Source organism: Heptranchias perlo, chromosome 2 (genome assembly GCF_035084215.1).
Source record: "Heptranchias perlo isolate sHepPer1 chromosome 2, sHepPer1.hap1, whole genome shotgun sequence".
NCBI classification, from domain to species: Eukaryota; Metazoa; Chordata; class Chondrichthyes; order Hexanchiformes; family Hexanchidae; genus Heptranchias; species Heptranchias perlo.
In genome coordinates this window covers 167,622,487-167,640,882 of record NC_090326.1, presented here as the reverse complement: position 1 = coordinate 167,640,882, position 18,396 = coordinate 167,622,487, and the positions used below count along the sequence as shown (strand labels likewise).

Below are 18,396 nucleotides of genomic sequence, written 5' to 3'. Positions count from 1 at the left end.
AAAATCTAAAGCTGCGACACACTGTTCTATTGCAGGAACCAATAGTTATCGCTGAATAATATCAATGATTATGACAGTCACTACTCCTGAAGTGTCGTGAACTGCATGAAAGTATGCCAGGTTCCTCTCCTCTACTGTCCCCTTCTCTCCTGAAAGCGTTGACGTTTTGCTCAGGTACAGTTTGCCTAGTGACAGGTACTCTCTGGTGGTACCTTGTCCAATTGATCTTCGTTTACACGAAGCCCAGTGGAGTGTCGGCAGGCCATTCAAGTGTAAAGGGCATCAAAGCCAAGCCTGATCCTGCGTTCGTTGCCTGGTGCCAACACATGATCTTCCAACAAGGGCCACTGGAGAGTGATCTGTGATGGCTAGGTTCCCCACCCCTGCCCCCAATGCAGGACCCTGAAGCCTAATGTGGACCTCTGATGGCCAAGATAAGCTAACATAGCACAGACCAGATCCACTGGGACTTCCCATACCGAGCGGCTGCGCCTTAACCAGTAGCAAAAATAGAACTTGATGGGGCAATGTAGGGGGAGCTTTACGTTGTACCTGACCTTGGGAGTGTTTGACGGGACAGTGCAGAGAGAGCTTTATTCTGTATCTCCAACGGAGACATTCAAACACGCAGGCAGTGTAGGGAAGAGCCACAGGACTGATTCCCAGTGTCAAAACTATGATGAACAACTGGAGAAACTTGGACCTTTCAGCCTGGAAAAGAGGCATCTAAGAGATGATCTTGTAAATGTGGAATATTACTTCAAATTAAATCAGCAGAATAGGAAAAGGGAACATGGGTTCAAACCAATAAAAGGCAAATTTCCGATTGATCTCAGGAAAATTTTGTTGACCGAGTGATGAACACCTAGAATAAATTCCTGGATAGAGTGGTGGGGGCAAAAACCCTGGGATCATTGAACCAGCTGGATGCTGTAATGAAGGGACTTGAAGGCCATTCTAGGTGACTGAACAAAGATGGTCCGAATAGTCTTCCTCATCCATATTGACTTTGCGAACTGCAGCCCTAGCTGAGATCAGTTAACTCAGTGTAGACTGAGAATGGAACCTGAAGCCTTCTGGTTACCTTTCCAACTGAGATTGGGAACCCGACAAATCATTAAGGACAGCTTGTGTCATTTGTGCAGGAGGAAGCGGCACAGCCTTGAGACTGACTGACTGACTGCCTCATTTCAGATTGTATTGTACAGGGAGAAAGAAGTTCTGAAGTGCGACTGTGACATGGCCAGCGTCCATCAGCTACTGTCCAAGATACCACAGGATCTTCCTTACGAGGTGCTGATCATCAAAGCGGAGGAGCTGTTTTCCCACTACCCACCCCTGGAGCTCGCCAAACAAGCAGCGCTTCAACTACGCAAAAGGCAAGATTCTTCTTTTTAAAAATACCTTTTGTGCCCGTGCTTGTTGCTGTTGCCACTGCCATGTGCTCGTGGGGGCGCCCGCTTGTCGCCAGTGGGGGGGACATGCGCAGTGACCATGGACTGAGTATTTGGACTTGAGCCGTGTAGATGCTGGATATGCTTTGAGTGGTCAGAAGGTGAGCCACTTGTCGCACGGCACCTAGCATCTGGCCTGTCTTTGTCGCCATGGTGTTAATATGGATGTTCTAGTTCAGTCTCTGGTCAGTGGTGACCCCCAAGAAGTTGATGGTTGGGACTCTGCGATGGTGGTGCTATTGAAAGGTCAGGGGCAGATGTCCAGGCATTCTCTTGGTAGAGATGGTCGTTACGTGTCACTTATGTGGCGTAAATGTTACCTACCACTATTCAGCCCAAGCCTGGACGTCAGCCATCCAGGTCCTGCTGTAGACCAACGTGGGCTGCCTCATTATCAGAGGAGTTGTGAATGGAGATGAACACTGGAATCATCAGTGAGGAGCCCCACTCCTGACATAACGGAGGGAAGGTCATTGATGAAGCAGCTGGAGATGGTTGGGCCGAGAACGTTTCCCCTGAGGGCCTCCTGCAGTGATGTCCTGGGGCTCTGATGAGCACAGAGTCCTTTCAGTGAGGTACAACTCCAGCCCCTTTACCCCATTGACTTCAGTTTTACAAGGGCTCCTTGGTGCTGCACTTGGTCGAATGCTGCTTTGATGTCGAGGGCAGCTACTCTCTCACCTCTAGCATTCGGCTCGTGTCCACGTCTGGATCACGACTGTGATGAGGTCTGGAGCCAGGCGGTCCTGGACCAAATGGCATGCTTCACCTGCGTTTATCTAATGATTTTGGTCAGTGAGTCAGTTTTAAACTTAGGATTGGTACTAGAGGATTTTTTTTCTCACAGTCTTATTGGATGAGAATGTTTTTTACTCAAGTTATGATGATCTGCCTGGAAGAAGATTCAATGAGGGTAGTGCGGTTGATGTTGTGTATATGGACTTTCAAAAGGCATTTGATGAAGTGCCACATAACAGACTTGTTAGCAAAATTGAAGCCCATTGGATTAAAGGGACAGTGGCAGCGTGGATACAAAATTAGCTAGGGGACAGAAAGCAGAGGGCAGTGGTGAATGGTGGTTTTTCAGACTAGAGGGAAGTATACAGTGGTGTTCCCCAGGGGTCAGTATTAGGACCATTGCTCTTTTTGATATATATTAATGACCTGGACTTGGGTATAGAGGGTGTAATTTCAAAATTTTCAGATGACACAAAACTCGGAGAAGAAGCAAACAGTGAGGAAGATAGTAGCAGAATTCAGGAGGACATAGACAGACTGATGAAATGGGCAGACACATGGCAGATGAAATTTAACACACAAGTGTGAAGTGATACATTTTGGATGGAAAAATGAGAGGCAATGGTACAATTATAAAGGGGGTGCAGGAACAGAGACACCTGGGGATTTACGTACATGAATCTTTGAAGGTGGCAGGACAAATTGAGGAGGCTGTTAAAAAGACATACGGGATCCTTGGCTTTATAAGTAGAGGCATAGAGTAGAAAGCAAGGAAGTTATGCTAAACTTTTATAAATCACTGGTTAGGCCTCACCTGGAATATTGTCTAATTCTGAGCACCACATTCAGGAAGGATGTGAAGGCCTTGGAGAGGATGCAGAGGAGATTTACTAGAATGGTCCCAGGGATGAGGGACTTCAGTTATGCGGAGAGACTGGAGAAGCTGGGATTGTTCTCCTTAGAACAGAGAAGGTTAAGGGAAGATTTAATAGAGGCGTTCAAAATCATAAAGGGCTTTGATAGAGTAGATAAGGAGAAACTGCTTCCGCTGGCCGGAGGGTGGGTAACCAGAGGGGACACGTTTAAAGTGATTGGCAAAAGAGCCAGAGGTGTGATGAGAATTTTTTTTTACGCAGCAAGTTATTATAATCTGGAATGCATCGCCTGAAATGATGGTGGAAGCAGATTCAATCATAACTTTCGAAAAGGGATTAGGTCGATACTTGGGGAGAATATTGCAGGGCTATGGGGAAAGAACAGGGTAATGGGACTAATTGGACAGCTCTTTCACATACACGATGGACTGAATGGCCGCCTCCTGTGCTGTAGAATACTGTTTAGGATATGGAATGCCTTTTTACGTGTCTATTGAAGAGTGGTTGATTACAAAATTCAAGAAAAATATCAAAATATACTGGGAAAGAGCAAGGCAGTGGGATTAGAGCGATTGGGTCCAGTGGGGGAGCTTCCACTGGCACAAGGACAAGGAATCAAACTGCTTTCGTACCAATAAGTTTGTGTATACTTTTTCTTAAAAAGAGCAGTTTTCTCCTCCCCTCGTTAGAGGTGCAGTTTCATGGGTGCTGACAGTCCTTTGATACTTCACCAAGTAACCATTATTGGTGTGAGATTGTCGACAATCTGTTTAACTATGGGAAGACAACACCTCACGTTGCAGAAGCAGGGGTCACTGGATAACAACCCTTGCCCGTTTGTGTTCTCTCCTCCCTAGCGCAGAGACGCTGAAACTAACTTTTTAGCTCTGCTGGCTGAGGTTGGATAACGCAGCAATGACCAGGGAAGTTAATTGTTTTCTTTTTGTCAAACTGTATCAATATGCACTCTTGGGCAGAGTATTATAAGAAGAAAATGAGTTGGATAAGAGCCAGACCGCACTGAGGTTTGACTTGGCACTGATTCAGCCTCTCCATTTATTCAGCTTCATTCACTGCTCTTCATTCATTGAATTCATTGTGTCTTCTCCCATTCTTTCTTTCTCATGAATCCAATTTCCTTGCGCACTGCACAACAGCTTCACCTTCAGAGCGCACTCATAACTGGGATGTCGTTGAGCAGCCGGCCTGTCACTGCTGAGTCAGCAGCATAAACTTTTGAAACACTTGTCTCAACCACAGCTTAATGTAACAAATCAGGTGTTTATAAATTCTACCATTGACAATTTTTGTTCTGTTTGGTGGGGGAGAAAAAGTAGCAAGGGAAAAAATGAGGGAAATGCAAATAAGTAACACAAATTGCTTCTCCCCCTGTTATATTAAGTTGCTGACTCCTTGTCAAGGGTGCTGGGCACGCAATGGTAGCTTGTCAGAGTTACCATTGTTAGTAAGTATCAGGAAGGCATAACTGACCCCTGTCCTGTACTTGCCTGACATTCCTACATGGGCATTTCCAGCAGGGATCTTTGCATAGTGATCGGGAGCAGGAACCCTGGCAATTTTAAAAATTATCTTCCCCCCCCCCCCCCCCCACCCCTTCATATCTGGGGTGTGAGGTCTGTTGGAATGACCCTATCACCCAAGATGAGATCAGTGACCTCAACAAAAACAGGGATTAAACTTGGCATCTACTCCTGGAAAATTAGCAGAGCCATCAGTGCAGTATCTATTGATTGGGACCGGGGTTGTTGCGGTCGTGATGAGGGTGGAGATCGGTGTAATAGTGAGTCGTTGTATTGATATATTAATGAGGATGGGGATCAGTGTAGTTAGTAGTGAGTCATATCATAGTAGGTACAGCACAGGAGGCAGCTATTCGGCCCATCATGCCTGTGATGGCTCTGTGAAAGAGCTATCCAATTAGTCTCATAGCCCTGTAAATTTTTTCCCTTCAAGTATTTATCCAATTCCCTTTTGAAAGTTACTATTGAATCTGCTTCCACCATCCTTTCAGGGAATGAATTCCAGATCTTAACAACTTGCTGCGTAAAAAAAAAAAAAATGTTTCCTCGTCGCCGCTCACCTTAAATCTGTGTCCCCTGGTTACCGACCCTTCTCCCACTGGGAACAGTTTCTCCTTATTTACTCTCTCAAACTGTTCATGATTTTGATTTTGAACACCTCTATCAAATCTCCCCTTAACCTTCTCTGTTCTAAGGAGAACAACCCCAGCTTCTCCAGTCTCTCCACATAACTGAAGTCCCTCACCCCCGGCACCATTCTAGTAAATCTCTTCTGCACCCTCTCTAAGGCCTTGACATCCTCCCTAAAGTGTGGCACCCAGAATTGAACACACTACTCCAGCTGAGGCCCAACCAGTGTTTTATAAAGGTTTAGCTTCTCTATGCCTCTATTAATAAAGCCCAGGATCCCATATGTTTTTTTAACAGCCTACTCAACTTGTCCTGCCACCATCAAAGATTTGTGCATGTGCATCCCTTTAAAATTGTAACATTTAGTTTACATTTTGTACCCTCAACTCAAGTTTGTACACTCCTTTATTAGCCGACGCATAGAATAGAAAAGCAGGGAGGTTATGCTGGAACTGTATAAAACACTAGTTAGGCCACAGCTTGAGTACTGTGTACAGTTCTGGTCACCACATTACAGGAAAGATGTGATTGCACTAGAAAGGGTACAGAGGAGATTTACGAGGATGTTGCCAGGACTGGAGAATTTCAGCTATGAGGAAAGATTGGATAGGCTGGGGTTGTTTTCCTTGGAACAGAGGAGGCTGAGGGGTGATTTTAATTGAGGTGTACAAAATTATGAGGGGCCTGGATAGAGTGGATAGGAAGGACCTATTTCCCGTAGCAGAGAGGGCAATAATCGGGGCATAGATTTAAAGTGATTGGTAGAAGGATTAGAGGGGAGCTGAGGAGAAATGTTTTCACCCAGAGGGTGGTGGTGGGGGTCTGGAACTCACTGCCTGAAAGGGTGGTAAAGGCTGAAACCCTCAACTCATTTAAACCTGGATGTGCACCTGAAGAGCCGTGACCTACAGGGCTACGGACCAAGTGCAGGAAAGTGGGATTAGGCTGGGTCGCTCTTCTTCGGCCGACACGGTCATGATGGGCTGAATGGCCTCCTTTTGTGCCGTAAATTTTCTATGATTCTATATAGCCTCTCTTCATCTTACCAAAATGCATCACTTCACACTTCCCTGCGTTAAATTTCATCTGCCATGTGTCTGTCCATTTCACCAGTCTGTGTCCTCCTGATGTTTGCTACTACCCTCCACATTGGTATATTGATGGGAGTGGAGATCGATGCAGTAGTTAGTCCTTCCATTGATGTATTACTGATGAAGGGGATTGGTGTGGTAGTGAGTCCTCGCATTGATAGATTGATGAGGATGGAGATCGGTGTAGTTAGTGAGTCCTTGCATTGATGTATTGATGAGGATGGAGATCGGTGTAGTAGTGAATCCTTGCATTGATATATTAATGGGAATAGGGATCAATGTAGTACTGTGTCCTTGTATTGATATTACTGAGGATGGGGATTTGTGCAGTTGTTAGTCCTTGCATTGATAGATTGATGAGGGTGGAAATCAGTGTAGTTGTGAGATGTAGCATTGATATGTTGATGGGAATGGGGATCAATGTAATAGTGAGTTCTTGGATTGACGTATTACTGAGGATGTGGATTGGTGCAGTTGTGAGTCTTGTACTCTTGTATTGAAGTGATGCCTTTCAAGATTCTCTTGGGCCTATGATTCTTGTATTTAAAGAGAGAGATAGAACAAGTCCAGGGAACTACAGACCAATTTGCTTAATGTCGGTGATGGGAAAGATAATGGAATCCTTACTCAAAGATGTAATAGAAAAACATCTAGAAACCGAAAATATAATAAAGAATAGTCATCATGGATTTCAACAGGGAAGCCATGCTTGACCAACCTTATTGAATTCTTTGAAGAAGTAACAGAGTAGACAAGGGTAATGCAGTAGATGTAATATATTTGGATTTTCAAAAGGCATTCAATAAGGTATCGCATAGTCAGAGCATGTGGAGTCGGGATAAATAGCAAGCTGGCTACAAAACAGAAAACAGTAGGGATTAAATGTAGTTGCTCAGACTGGCAAAAGATAGAATGTGGCCTTCTACAAGGATCGATGCTGGGACCACTGTTCAGCATTTACATAAACAATTTGTACTTTGGAATCAGAAGTACAATTTCAAAATTTGTGGACGACACCAAATAGTTAATACTAAGGAGGACTGAGACAAAATACAGGAAGACATTAATAAACTTGCAGAATGGGCGTGTAATTGGCAAATGAATTTCAATATAGGTACATTTTGGTAGGAAGAATAAAGAGGCCACAAACTGCTTGGATAATAAGAGTCTAGATGGGGTAGAGGAGCAGAGGGATCTGGGGGTGCTGATACACAAATCACTAAAAGTAGTGATGCAGGTTAATAAGGCCATTTTTTTTAAAAAAAGCAAACCAAGCACTGGGGTTCATTTCTAGAGGGATAGAATTGTAAGCTTGTTTAGAATCTTGGTTAGACCACACTTGGAGTCTGGTCTCCATATTATCAACAACAATAACTTGCATTTATATAGCGCCTTTAACATGGTAAAACTTCCTAAGGCGCTTCACTGGAGTGATTATCAAACAAAATTTTGACACTGAGCCACATGAGATATTAGGACAGGTGACCAAAAGCTTGCTCAAAGAGGTAGGTTTTAAGGAGTGTCTTAAAGGAGGCGAGCAAGGTAGAGGTTTAGGGAGGGAATTCCAGAGCTTGGGGCATAGGCAGCTGGAGGCACAACTGGCAATGGTGGAACGATTAAAATCGTGGGTGCACAAGAGGCCAGAAGTGGAGGAGCACAGAGATCTCGGAAGGTTGTAGGGCTGGAGGAGGTTACAGAGATAGGGAGGGGGAGAGGCCATGGAGGGATTTGAAAACAAGGATGAGAATTTTAAAATCGCGGCGTTTCCGGACCAGGAGCCAATGTAGGTCAGCGAGCACGGGTGATGGGTGAACGGGACGTGGTGCAAGTTAGGATACGGGCAGCAGAGTTTTGGATGAGCTCAAGTTTATGGAGGGTGGAAGATGGGAGGCTGGCCAGGAGAGCATTGGAATAATCGAGTCTAGAGGTAACAAAGGCATGGATGAGGCTTTCAATAGCAGATAAGCTGAGACAGGGGTGGAGACGTGCAATGTTATGGAGGTGGAAGTAGGCGGTCTTGGTGATGGAGAGGATATGTGGGCGGAAGCTCATCTCGGGGTCAGATAGGACGGCAAGGTTGTGAACGGTCTGGTTCAGCCTCAGACAGTGGCCGGGGAGAGGGATGGAGTCGGTGGCTAAGGAACGGAGTTTGTGGCGGGGACTCAAGACAATGGGGTAGAAATTGCTCTGAGTGGCAAACCAACACTGCTTGCCGCTCCATAGATTTATACTAACCACAAACTATTCTTCGGCCACTTCCTCCAATAGGAAGCGGAGAAGAGCCCAGCGTCAGTTCAGGCGAAGCTAGGACCCGAGGAGAAGTGAGAGGATCGCTCTCTCCCCTCAACCAATCAGATTGCAGCATTTTTGATGACTGCGATCACTGTCTTTGCTGCCTTCCAATGTTAAACCAGGAAGTGAAAGGTACAACATTTTAAATCAATGTAAAAACAGTTATAGACAGAATAAAAGAGAGTAAGAAATAATTGAAGTAAATAACAGACAGAGGGGAAAATTTTAAAGAATTTTTTAATTAATTAAAAAAACATTTTAACAACCAAAAATTATTAAAATAAGGAGTAATGAGACTCCACGTTTTTAAAAGTTAATTTTTAGTTGTTTGGCAATCATTAAGACTTACCGTGCTGTTAAAAATTAGTTTAGACCTGTATTTAAGTGTACCTGTTTGGCATAATTTCCAGCTAGGCAGATAAGCAAGTTTGCACTTTTTCAATGATTTCTCTGATTGCAGCGTGCGACGTCGCTTTTAATTCGAAGCTGTTATCGCTGGCGAACCACTAGGAGCAGGTTCTGGATTTCTGCGTTTCACTGCGCATGTGCGAACGCCGGAACTCATTCCTCCATTTCACCATTAACAACAGAGAGCGCTGTTGAGCGATCTCTGCCCCAATGGCTTCGGTCTTCCCGATATTTAGTTGGAGGAAATTTTTGCTCACCCAGTATTGGGTGTCGAATAAGCAGTGAGACAAATCAGTGGAGGGGTTGAGAGAGGTGGTGGTGAGGTAGAGCTGGGTGTCATCAACGTACATGTGGAACCTGATGTGTTTTCGGATGATGTCGCTGAGGGGCAGCATGTAGATATAGGAGGGGGGCCAGGGATAGATCCTTGGGGGACTCCAGAGGTAATGGTGCGGGAGCGGGAAGAGAAGCCATTGCAGGTGATTCTCTGGCTACGACTGGACAGATAAGAATGGAACTAGGTGAGTGGACCCAGCCAAATGACGGAAGAGAGGTGTTTGAGGAGGATGGTGTGGTCAAGTGTGTCAAAGGTGGAGAAGAATGAGGAGGGATAGTTTACCACGGTCACAGTCACATAGGATGTCATTTGTGACTTTGAGATAAGGCTGTTTCAGTACTGTGGTAGGGCTGGAAACCTGATTGGAGGGGTTCAAACATGGAGTTGTAGGAAAGATGGGCACGGATTTGGGAGGCGACAAGACGTTTACACATTTAAGGATTTTGGAGAGGAAAGGGAGGTTGGAGATTATAAAAAGGATATAGAGGCACTGGAGAAGGTGCAAAAAAGATTTATTAGGATGATAGCTATAACCTCTCGGTTCTGGTATCAGAAAAGATTGAACATGCTGGGGCTCTTTTCTCTAGAAAAGAGAAGATTGAGGGGTGCTTGATAGTGATCTTTAAGATTGTGAAAGGGTTTGATAGGGTAGATGCAGAGAAGATGTTTCCACTTGCGGTGTAGACCAGGACTAGGGGCCATAAATATAAGATAGTCACTGATCTTTCAAATAGTGAATTCAGGAGAAACTTCTTTACCCAGAGAGTGGTTAGATTGTGGAACTCGCTACCATAAGGAGTAGCTGAGGCGATTAACATAGATGCATTTAAGGGGAAGCTCGATAAACATATGAGGGAGAAAGGAATGGAAGGATATGTTGATGGGGTTAGATGAAGTAGGGAGGGAGGAGGCTCATATGGAACATAAATACCGGCATGGACCAGTTGGACTGAATAGCCTGTTTCTGTGCTGTACATTCAGTGTAATTCTGTGCTGATTCTGAGATAACAGTGTCCTTGTCGGCCATTTTGTGTTGCTGTCATTGAACTGTCATTGTAAGCCAATGATGCAATTGCATCCTTGTTGGTTCATTTTGCTTAACAGTAAATTTAAAAAAAGTAAAGCTTTAATTTTGCCAGTTTGTGTAATTTGACCTCGATTTATATTGATTTAACCTAATGTCATTGATATTGGTGAAATAACCGACGTCATCACTCTCCATTACACAGGAAGCTGAAACCTAACCCACTACCTGCTGTAAAAGCAAACTGTTCCATCGTGATGAATTCCCAGTAACTATTTTAACAAGTGAAACTTGCTGAATTATTATTTTAAAAGACGGAAAATCCTGGTACTGCTCACCATCTGAAGAGAGTGTCTGGACAAAACTTTCTCCCCATAATAACCCCTTTTCAACTCCAGGTGCTGATCGTCCTGCTATGCATCTTGTGCACATTATCTCTTAACTTTCTACATTCTGTAAGAGGGCAAAATGAAAGACAAAACCCTCCCTTGCGCTCAAAAAGATTGAGTTGAATTGGAGTTTTGCTATTTTCTGTTGGATTGATGCGTAGATCCAGGGTGTCCAGTGAGATGACCAGATCATTCACAAACCCACTGTCAGGTTAAGTTATTACTGGATATAGCAGAAGTAGCATTATGTTGCAAATGGGTTTGGTGGTGTAGTGATTAGGGTACTGGACCTAGCAACTCCGAGGTCATGAGTTCAAACCCTACCACGGCAAGTTGTGAAATTTGTGAGGGATAAAAATGACTGCGAAAGTTGCAGAATAAAAACCCAACTGGTTCGCTAATGTCCTTCAGGGAAGGGAACTTGCTGCCCCAACAGATGTACACGCTCCACGCTCGAGAGATGTATACACGCTCCATGCTCGAGATGTATACACGCTCGAGAGATGTATACACGCTCCACGCTCGAGAGATGTACACGCTCCACGCTCATCTATGATTATTCTGGTTGTGGACAGCACTCCCCCACCCCTACAACATTTGATTCCCTGCTGAATACAAAGTTCCTTTCCCTGCTTTGATAGCCTATTGTGGCAATTTTTTGAGAGTTTAACAAGGAACCGCTTTTAAAGAAAATTGCAACTTAAAAGGTGAATACAGCATAAGAAATAGGAGCAGGAGTAGACCATATGACCCCTCGAGCCTGCTGCGCCATTCAGTGGCTGATCTTTGACCTCAGCTCCACTTTCCCGTCCGATCCCCATATCCCTTGATTCCCGTAGAGTCCAAAAATCTAACCATCTCAGCCTTGAATATATTCAATGCCGTTGTGGAACTGAACTAGACCATTGAGGCTGAACCAGACCAATCGCAACCTTGGCATCGTATTTGACCCTGAGCTGAGTTTTCGACCCCATATCCTCTCCATCACCAAGACCGCCTACTTCCACCTCCATAACATCGCACGTCTCCGCCTCAGCCTCAGCTCATCTGTTGCTGAAACCCTCATCTACCTCTGTAACCTCCTCCAGCCCTACAACCCTCTGAGATATTTGCACTCCTCCAATTCTGGCCTCTTGCGCGTCCCTGGTTGTCTCCACCATTGGCAGCCGTGCCTCCACCTGCCTCGACCCTAAGCTCTGGAATTCCCTCTCTCAACCTCTCTACCTCTCCTCCTTTTAAGATGCCCCTTCAAACCTACTTCTTTGACCAAGCTTTTGGTCACCTGTCCTAATATCATCTTATGTGGCTCGATGTCAAATTTTGTGTGATAATCGCTCCTGTGAAGTGCCTTGGGATGTTTTACTATATTAAAGGCGCTATATAAATGCAAGTTGTTGTTCCCCTGATGGGCAACATGACTAGATTCATTTTCTTTTTTTGACCTATCTATCAAGACTGTAAAGAAAGACTAGAGAAGCTTAGTCTTGACAATATAGAAAGCGGGACCCTGTCAACGTGCATATGTTTAACGAACATTGTATAGAGAAGCTAGATCCAGAATATTTCTTCAAAGTATTTCTTCAAAATACTCCATGAAAGTAGGCCCAGAGGATGTAAATTAAAATGAGTGAAAAGTACATTTGGAACAGATATCTGATCATTGAAAATTAAGCTTTTCCCATCAAGTAAGATAATAGAGGCAAAAATATTGGGGTTATTCAAAATGCAACAAGCTGCAATAATGTACCAGAGGGCTGAGCTTCACTGGTCCAAGTAGCCTTTTCTCATCCCAGACTCCTCATCACCTGTACTAAAGATAAGCAGCATTGATGCTCTGTCACAAGGAGTGTAGTTAGTAAATACACTTTCACATTTACAGGCCAAAGACATCTGGGTGTAGAGCATTGTTACTGCATCAGATTTTCCTACAGCTTCTTGAGTCAAACACGAGTCTCGTGAAAATTAAGTAACAAGAGCCTGAGAATCATACGGCAAAGAAGGAGGCCATTCGGCCCATCGTGCTGGGCCGCCTCTTTGGAAGAGCTATCCGATTAGTCCCACTCTCCTGCTCTTTCCTCATAACGCTACAAATTTTTCCTTTCAAGTATTTATCCGCTGTCCTTTTGAAAGTTAGTGTTGAACTAGTTTCCACCACCCTTTCAGGCAGTGCATTCCAGATCATAGCAACTTGCTGCGTTTTTAAAAAAAAAAAAAATTTCTTCATCTCCCTTCTGGTTCCTTAAATCTGTGTCCTCTGGTTACTGATCCTCCTGCCAGTGAAACTTTTTCTCCTAATTTTCTCCATTAAAACCCTTCATAATTTTGAACATCATATTAAATCTGCCTTTAAACTTCCCTGCTCTATGAAGAACAATCCCAACTTCTCTAATCTGTGCACGTAACTGAAGTCCATCATCCCTAGTACCATTTCTAGTAAATCCCCCCCACCCCCCCCCCCCCCCCCATCCAAACACTCTTCTGAATGGATTTGCATCCATATTTGAGGACTGCCATTGGAAGTTTTGCTTGAGATCTAAATCTCGTTGCCTCTGCCACGAATCACCGTGTTTTAACCGTTTTCCTTCTCCCTCCACAGCATCGCCATCAGCACCTTCCAGGACTTCCAGGTGGCGACATCCCAGCAGCGTCCAGACGCCGTGCTCCGCAAACAGTTCAGGGAGAAACCCCGCCCGATACCCACCAACACTCTGGCGGTTCCGCTGGCAGGGGCCAATCAGCTGGTCAAGATGGCGGTGTGGGGACTGACGGCGACCCTGGGAGCGGCCGCTTTTGCCGTGGTTAACACAGCGGTGGAGTGGGCCCCCGAGTTTGTTTTGCAGCTGTTTCCGTAGCCGGTATCCGAGGAAGCATCTGCGGCACACGGCCTGCTGAACCGAGAGAGACACCCCTGCAGCACACGCAGCAATCGAAACCAGTAATGCAAGGCGCCCAAGTGGCGCAGTGTGCCAAAAACCTGTGCCAGGGAGGTGCGAGATGTGGGCTTTACATTAATCGTTTCCAATCGCAGCCAAAATGGGAGGGAAGGGAGGGGCACTGGAGAACCAGCCATACCCTGTCTTTCTTGCCTTTTCCCCCTCCGAGAACTGGCCCTCCACCTACCTTGTCAATTGTGCAGCCAAGGGCAACTTAAAGAAGTTGGAAAAAAGTAAGCATTTGATGGTTGCTCTTTCCATTTTCTTACATCGATGCAGGCACTCGGGTGGGAGATTAGGGAGCTGGTCTCTGTGTATCCACGCTTGGTCAGATGGGCGCCTAGGGGGTGATTTTAAACCCCGTGAACAGGTGGGTTGGGAGTGGGTGGGAGTTGAAAATATTTGTTTTTTTTGGGTCACGACCGCAAAATTATCGGACTTTGCATTCCCAGTGGGTAGCTTGTACTTTTACACGCAGACGTTAAACCCGGAAATAAAGCCGGGTTGCGGTCGCGGCCCAAAAAACCAACTATTTTCAACTCCCACCCGCCCCAACCCACCCGTTCTTGGGGTTTAAAATCACCCCCCTAGTGTCACACAAGCCTATGGGGTATTTAGCTTATAGTGTAGAATGGGCCTTGGGGAGTTTCATGTGAAGCATGTCTCCAAAGTGTCTTACAACTTAATGTGGTGTAAAAAGTGAATGGAAGAGCATGCCCTGAGAGTAGAGGAGAGGTACTTTTTTCATGCTGGCGACTGTTCTGAGATGAAGCTGAGTGTATTCGTGCCAGCTTTTGGATGAGACGTTAAACCGAGACCCCGTCTGCCGCCTCAGGTGGCGTAAAAGATCCCGTGACACACTTTCGAAGAATAGCAGAGGAGTTCTCACTGGTGTTCTGGCCAATATCCCTTAACCCCAATATCACTAAAATTGATTTATCTCATAGCTGTGTGTGGGACCTTGCTGTGCACAAATTGGCTGCCGCGTTTCCTACTTTACAACAGTGACTACACTTCAGAAGTACTTCATTGGCTGTAAAGCACTTTGGGATGGCCCGAGGCTAAAAATTAATTCTCGGGATGCAGGCGTTGCTGGCATTTATTGCCCATCCCTAGTTGCCCTTGAGAAGATGGTGGGGTCGCTTTCTTCAACCACTGCAGTCCATGTGGTGAAGCTGCTCCCACAGTGCTATCGTGTAGGGAGTTCCAGGATTTTGACCGAGCGACAATGCAGGGATGGCGATATGTGTCCGAGGTGGATGTCCTGTTAGGTGGTGATGGTCGTGGGCTTGGGAGGCTGTTGAAGAAGCCTTGGCGAGTTGTTGCAATGCATCCTGTAGAGAGTACACTCCGTAGCCACGGTGTGCTGGTGGAGGGAGTGGATATTTAAGCCAGTGGATGGTATGCTTATCAAGCGGACTGCTTTGTCCTGGATAGTGTCGAGTTTCTTGAATGTTGATGGAGCTACACCCATCCAGGCAAGTGGAGAGTATTCCATCACACTCCTGACTTGTGCCTTGTGAGTGGTAGAGAGATTTTTGGGGAGTCAGGTGGTGAGCCACTCACTGCAAAATACCCAGCCTCTGACTTGCTCCAGTAGCGGTAATGCCATTTTAATGTCAAGAGGAGGTGGTTAGACGCTTTCTCTTGTAGGAGATGGTCATTGTCTGGCAATTGTGTGGCACAAATGTTACTTGCCACTTATCAACCCAAGCCTGGATGTTGTCCAGGGCTTTCTGCATGCAGGCAGACTGCTTCGTTAACTGAGAATTTGCAAAGGCGCTATATAAATACAAGTCCTTTCCTTTACTGTGATGATTGTACATACATTGTACTTTTTATAAAAATATAACATCCTAATGGCAGGTCCAGATGTAAGGTTGTAAGTGTGGTGGATCGCGGGGAGTTTGCCGGAAGTTCAAGACCAGGGTTGTTGGAATGTGCATTGGATTGTGTAAAGGCTTATCGCATGCCTCTTGGTACCTGGGTGTAGATTCTCAGGATCATGTGCCATCAGCAACCCGCAGACACATTTTGTGAGCTAGATATCTTCTAGTTGCAAATGCTTGCAATTGTTGTACTAGATCTCTTTTTTTAAAAAGAACCACTGTCCTCACCTTGGTGTTGAACCAAGAGCTTTAAAACAAGGGTGGGTATATAATGGGGATAATGACCACCTGATAATAAGTGGGTGGGGGGGCAGGTGTACAGCAGAGATAGTGTTGTAATTGAGCAACTTACAATGAGTGTAGGAACATAGGAATAGGAGGAGGTCATTCAGCCCCTCGAGCCTGCTCCACGGCTGACCTGTACCTCAACTCCATTTACCTGCCTTTGCTCCAGATCCCTTGATAACCTTACCTAACAAAAATCTGTCGATCTGAGTCTTGAAAGCTCCAGTTGACCCAGCATCCACAGCCTTTGGTGGTGTGGAGGGAGGGAGGGAGGAGAAAGCTCCAGATTTATAGAATCATAGAAGTTACAACATGGAAACAGGCCCTTCGGCCCAACATGTCCATGTCGCCCAGTTTATACCACTAAGCTAGTCCCAATTGCCTGCACTTGGCCCATATCCCTCTATACCCATCTTACCCATGTAACTGTCCAAATGCTTTTTAAAAGACAAAATTGTACCCGCCTCTACTACTGCCTCTGGCAGCTCGTTCCAGACACTCACCACCCTTTGAGTGAAAAAATTGCCCCTCTGGACCCTTTTGTATCTCTCCCCTCTCACCTACCCTTTGTGTGGAAAAAATGATTTCTGATTTCCCTCCTAAATGGCCTAGCTCTAATTTTAAGATTATGTCCCCTCGTTCTTTGTTCCTCCAACCAGAGGAAATAATTTCTCCATATCAACCCTTTTGAATCCTTTTAACATTTTAAACACCTTGAACAGATCACCCCTTAACCTTCTAAATTTAAGGGAATACAAGACAAGTTTATGCAACCTGTCCTCATTACTTAACCCTTTAAGGCTGGTATTATTCTGGTGTATCTGCGCTGCACCCCCTCCAAGGCCAGTATATTCTTCCTGGGGTGTTTTCCCCAAAACTGAACGCAGTACTCCTGATGGGGTCTGACTCAAAAAGAACAAAATAAAAAGCTTCAAATGTGATTTCTTGGGGCCAGCTCAATTTTAGAGGTTAAAGTCTCGGTTTCAGTTGTACAGAGCCTTAACTGAAACCGAGACTTTAACCTCTAAAATTGAGCTGGCCCCAAGAAATCACATTTGAAGCTTTTTATTTTGTTCTTTTTGAGTAAAAGGGAAATGCTGAATGTTCTTTGTTCACGTGGAACCAAAGTTGCCTCCTTGGATGTTGACATTGAAGCAGCGAATCCTGCCCGTTTTAGGTTAGTGCTGTAGGTGATTCAGGAGTTCACCTCTTGTAGATGGTGAAAGCAGAATGTCTGAAAGATATCCTCTGCTGTTCAGGATCTTTAGCATCGAGAATATCTGGATAGTCGCACTGGAGCAAGCTGCTGGCAGTGAAGGAGAGCTGTCATAGAGTTATACAGCACGGATAGAGGCCCTTCAGCCCATCGTGTCCGCGCCGGCCATCAAACCCAGTCTAATCTAATCCCATATTCCAGCATTTGGTCCGTAGCCTTGTATGCTATGTATAAACAGTGTAATTGGTGTTCGTGGCTTTGTTAATTGAAGATACTTCCCTCGGTCAGGAAGTGAGCTGCTCCTGCCCTGCTCTGTCAGGAGTGTAGCGGAGATGGGATTACATCGAATGCAGCAAGGGAAACAACATCGATCAAGATAATCCTTTGTGAATCATTGAATTCTTTTGAAGCTTAATTGTCTGTCACTAACGTTTAATAAAAGTTCTTATTCCTAGAGCGATGCGGACAGCTGATGCTCAGTACGTTGCTGTCCCCCGCTGATGGTCACAGCGAAGCTTCCAGACAGGCTACAGCTGATTACAGCTTTCTGCTGCATCTTAGGTTTTAGAACAGGAAAACGGCAACAGTCTCCCCTGCCTATCAGATGATAATATTTTGGGACACAGTATATGAGTAATTTGAGACATCACATGTGGTAAGTGTAGCATGCTTGGGAGGAACAGGTAACTGGAATTAAAAACAGAAAATGCTGGAAGTGCTCAGCAGGTCAGGCAGTATCTGTGAAGAGAGAAACAGTTAACCTTTCAGGTCGATGACCTTTCGTCACCAGTGACTTTGGACCTATAGTTCCCAAAGCTCTCCACCAGTAGGGTTTTCCTCCCCTCATGGGTCTGTTGTAGACTAATTGATGGAGATTGATTGCTATAATCAGTCAACAACTCCATTATCGTTGTATCATGGAACTACCAGGATGGTAGAAGGCGAACTAGATGGTCGTGGGCTTTTTTCGCCTAGCAATTCCCACGATCCTGCCTTCTCGCATATCCCTCAGTCGCTTCTTTCTCCAGGAATGTGAATGATTGATCCTTTTTAACTCACTTACACCGAGACCTTCACCGATTAGCCTGAATCAACTTTGTCAACTCCTTCATTATCTTCAAAGTGTCAGTTAGATCCCCTGGGTTGTGTCTCTTCCAAAAAAATAACAAACCCAGCTTCCTTAACCTTACCTAGTATAACTTTCATCAGCCTTTGTCCTCTATATGATGGGTTAGATGCAGAGTGAAGTTCCCTCTATCCAAACAATGCTCCCATGTCCATATTAAGAAAGGTG

At 45.1% G+C, this 18,396-nt stretch overlaps 1 protein-coding gene across 1 annotated transcript in view; it reads left to right on the top strand.

Annotated features, from left to right (window-relative positions):
- zgc:63863 (uncharacterized protein LOC393372 homolog) overlaps positions 1-16,803 on the top strand; it is a 44,801-nt gene extending 27,998 nt beyond the window's left edge. The window contains exons 7-8 of the mRNA XM_067968875.1: positions 1,195-1,379; positions 13,376-16,803. Coding sequence (XP_067824976.1) covers positions 1,195-1,379; positions 13,376-13,631 — 441 coding nt within the window. The 3' untranslated portion in view covers positions 13,632-16,803. The remainder of the gene's footprint in view (positions 1-1,194; positions 1,380-13,375) is intronic.
- The last annotated feature ends 1,593 nt before the right edge of the window (positions 16,804-18,396 follow it).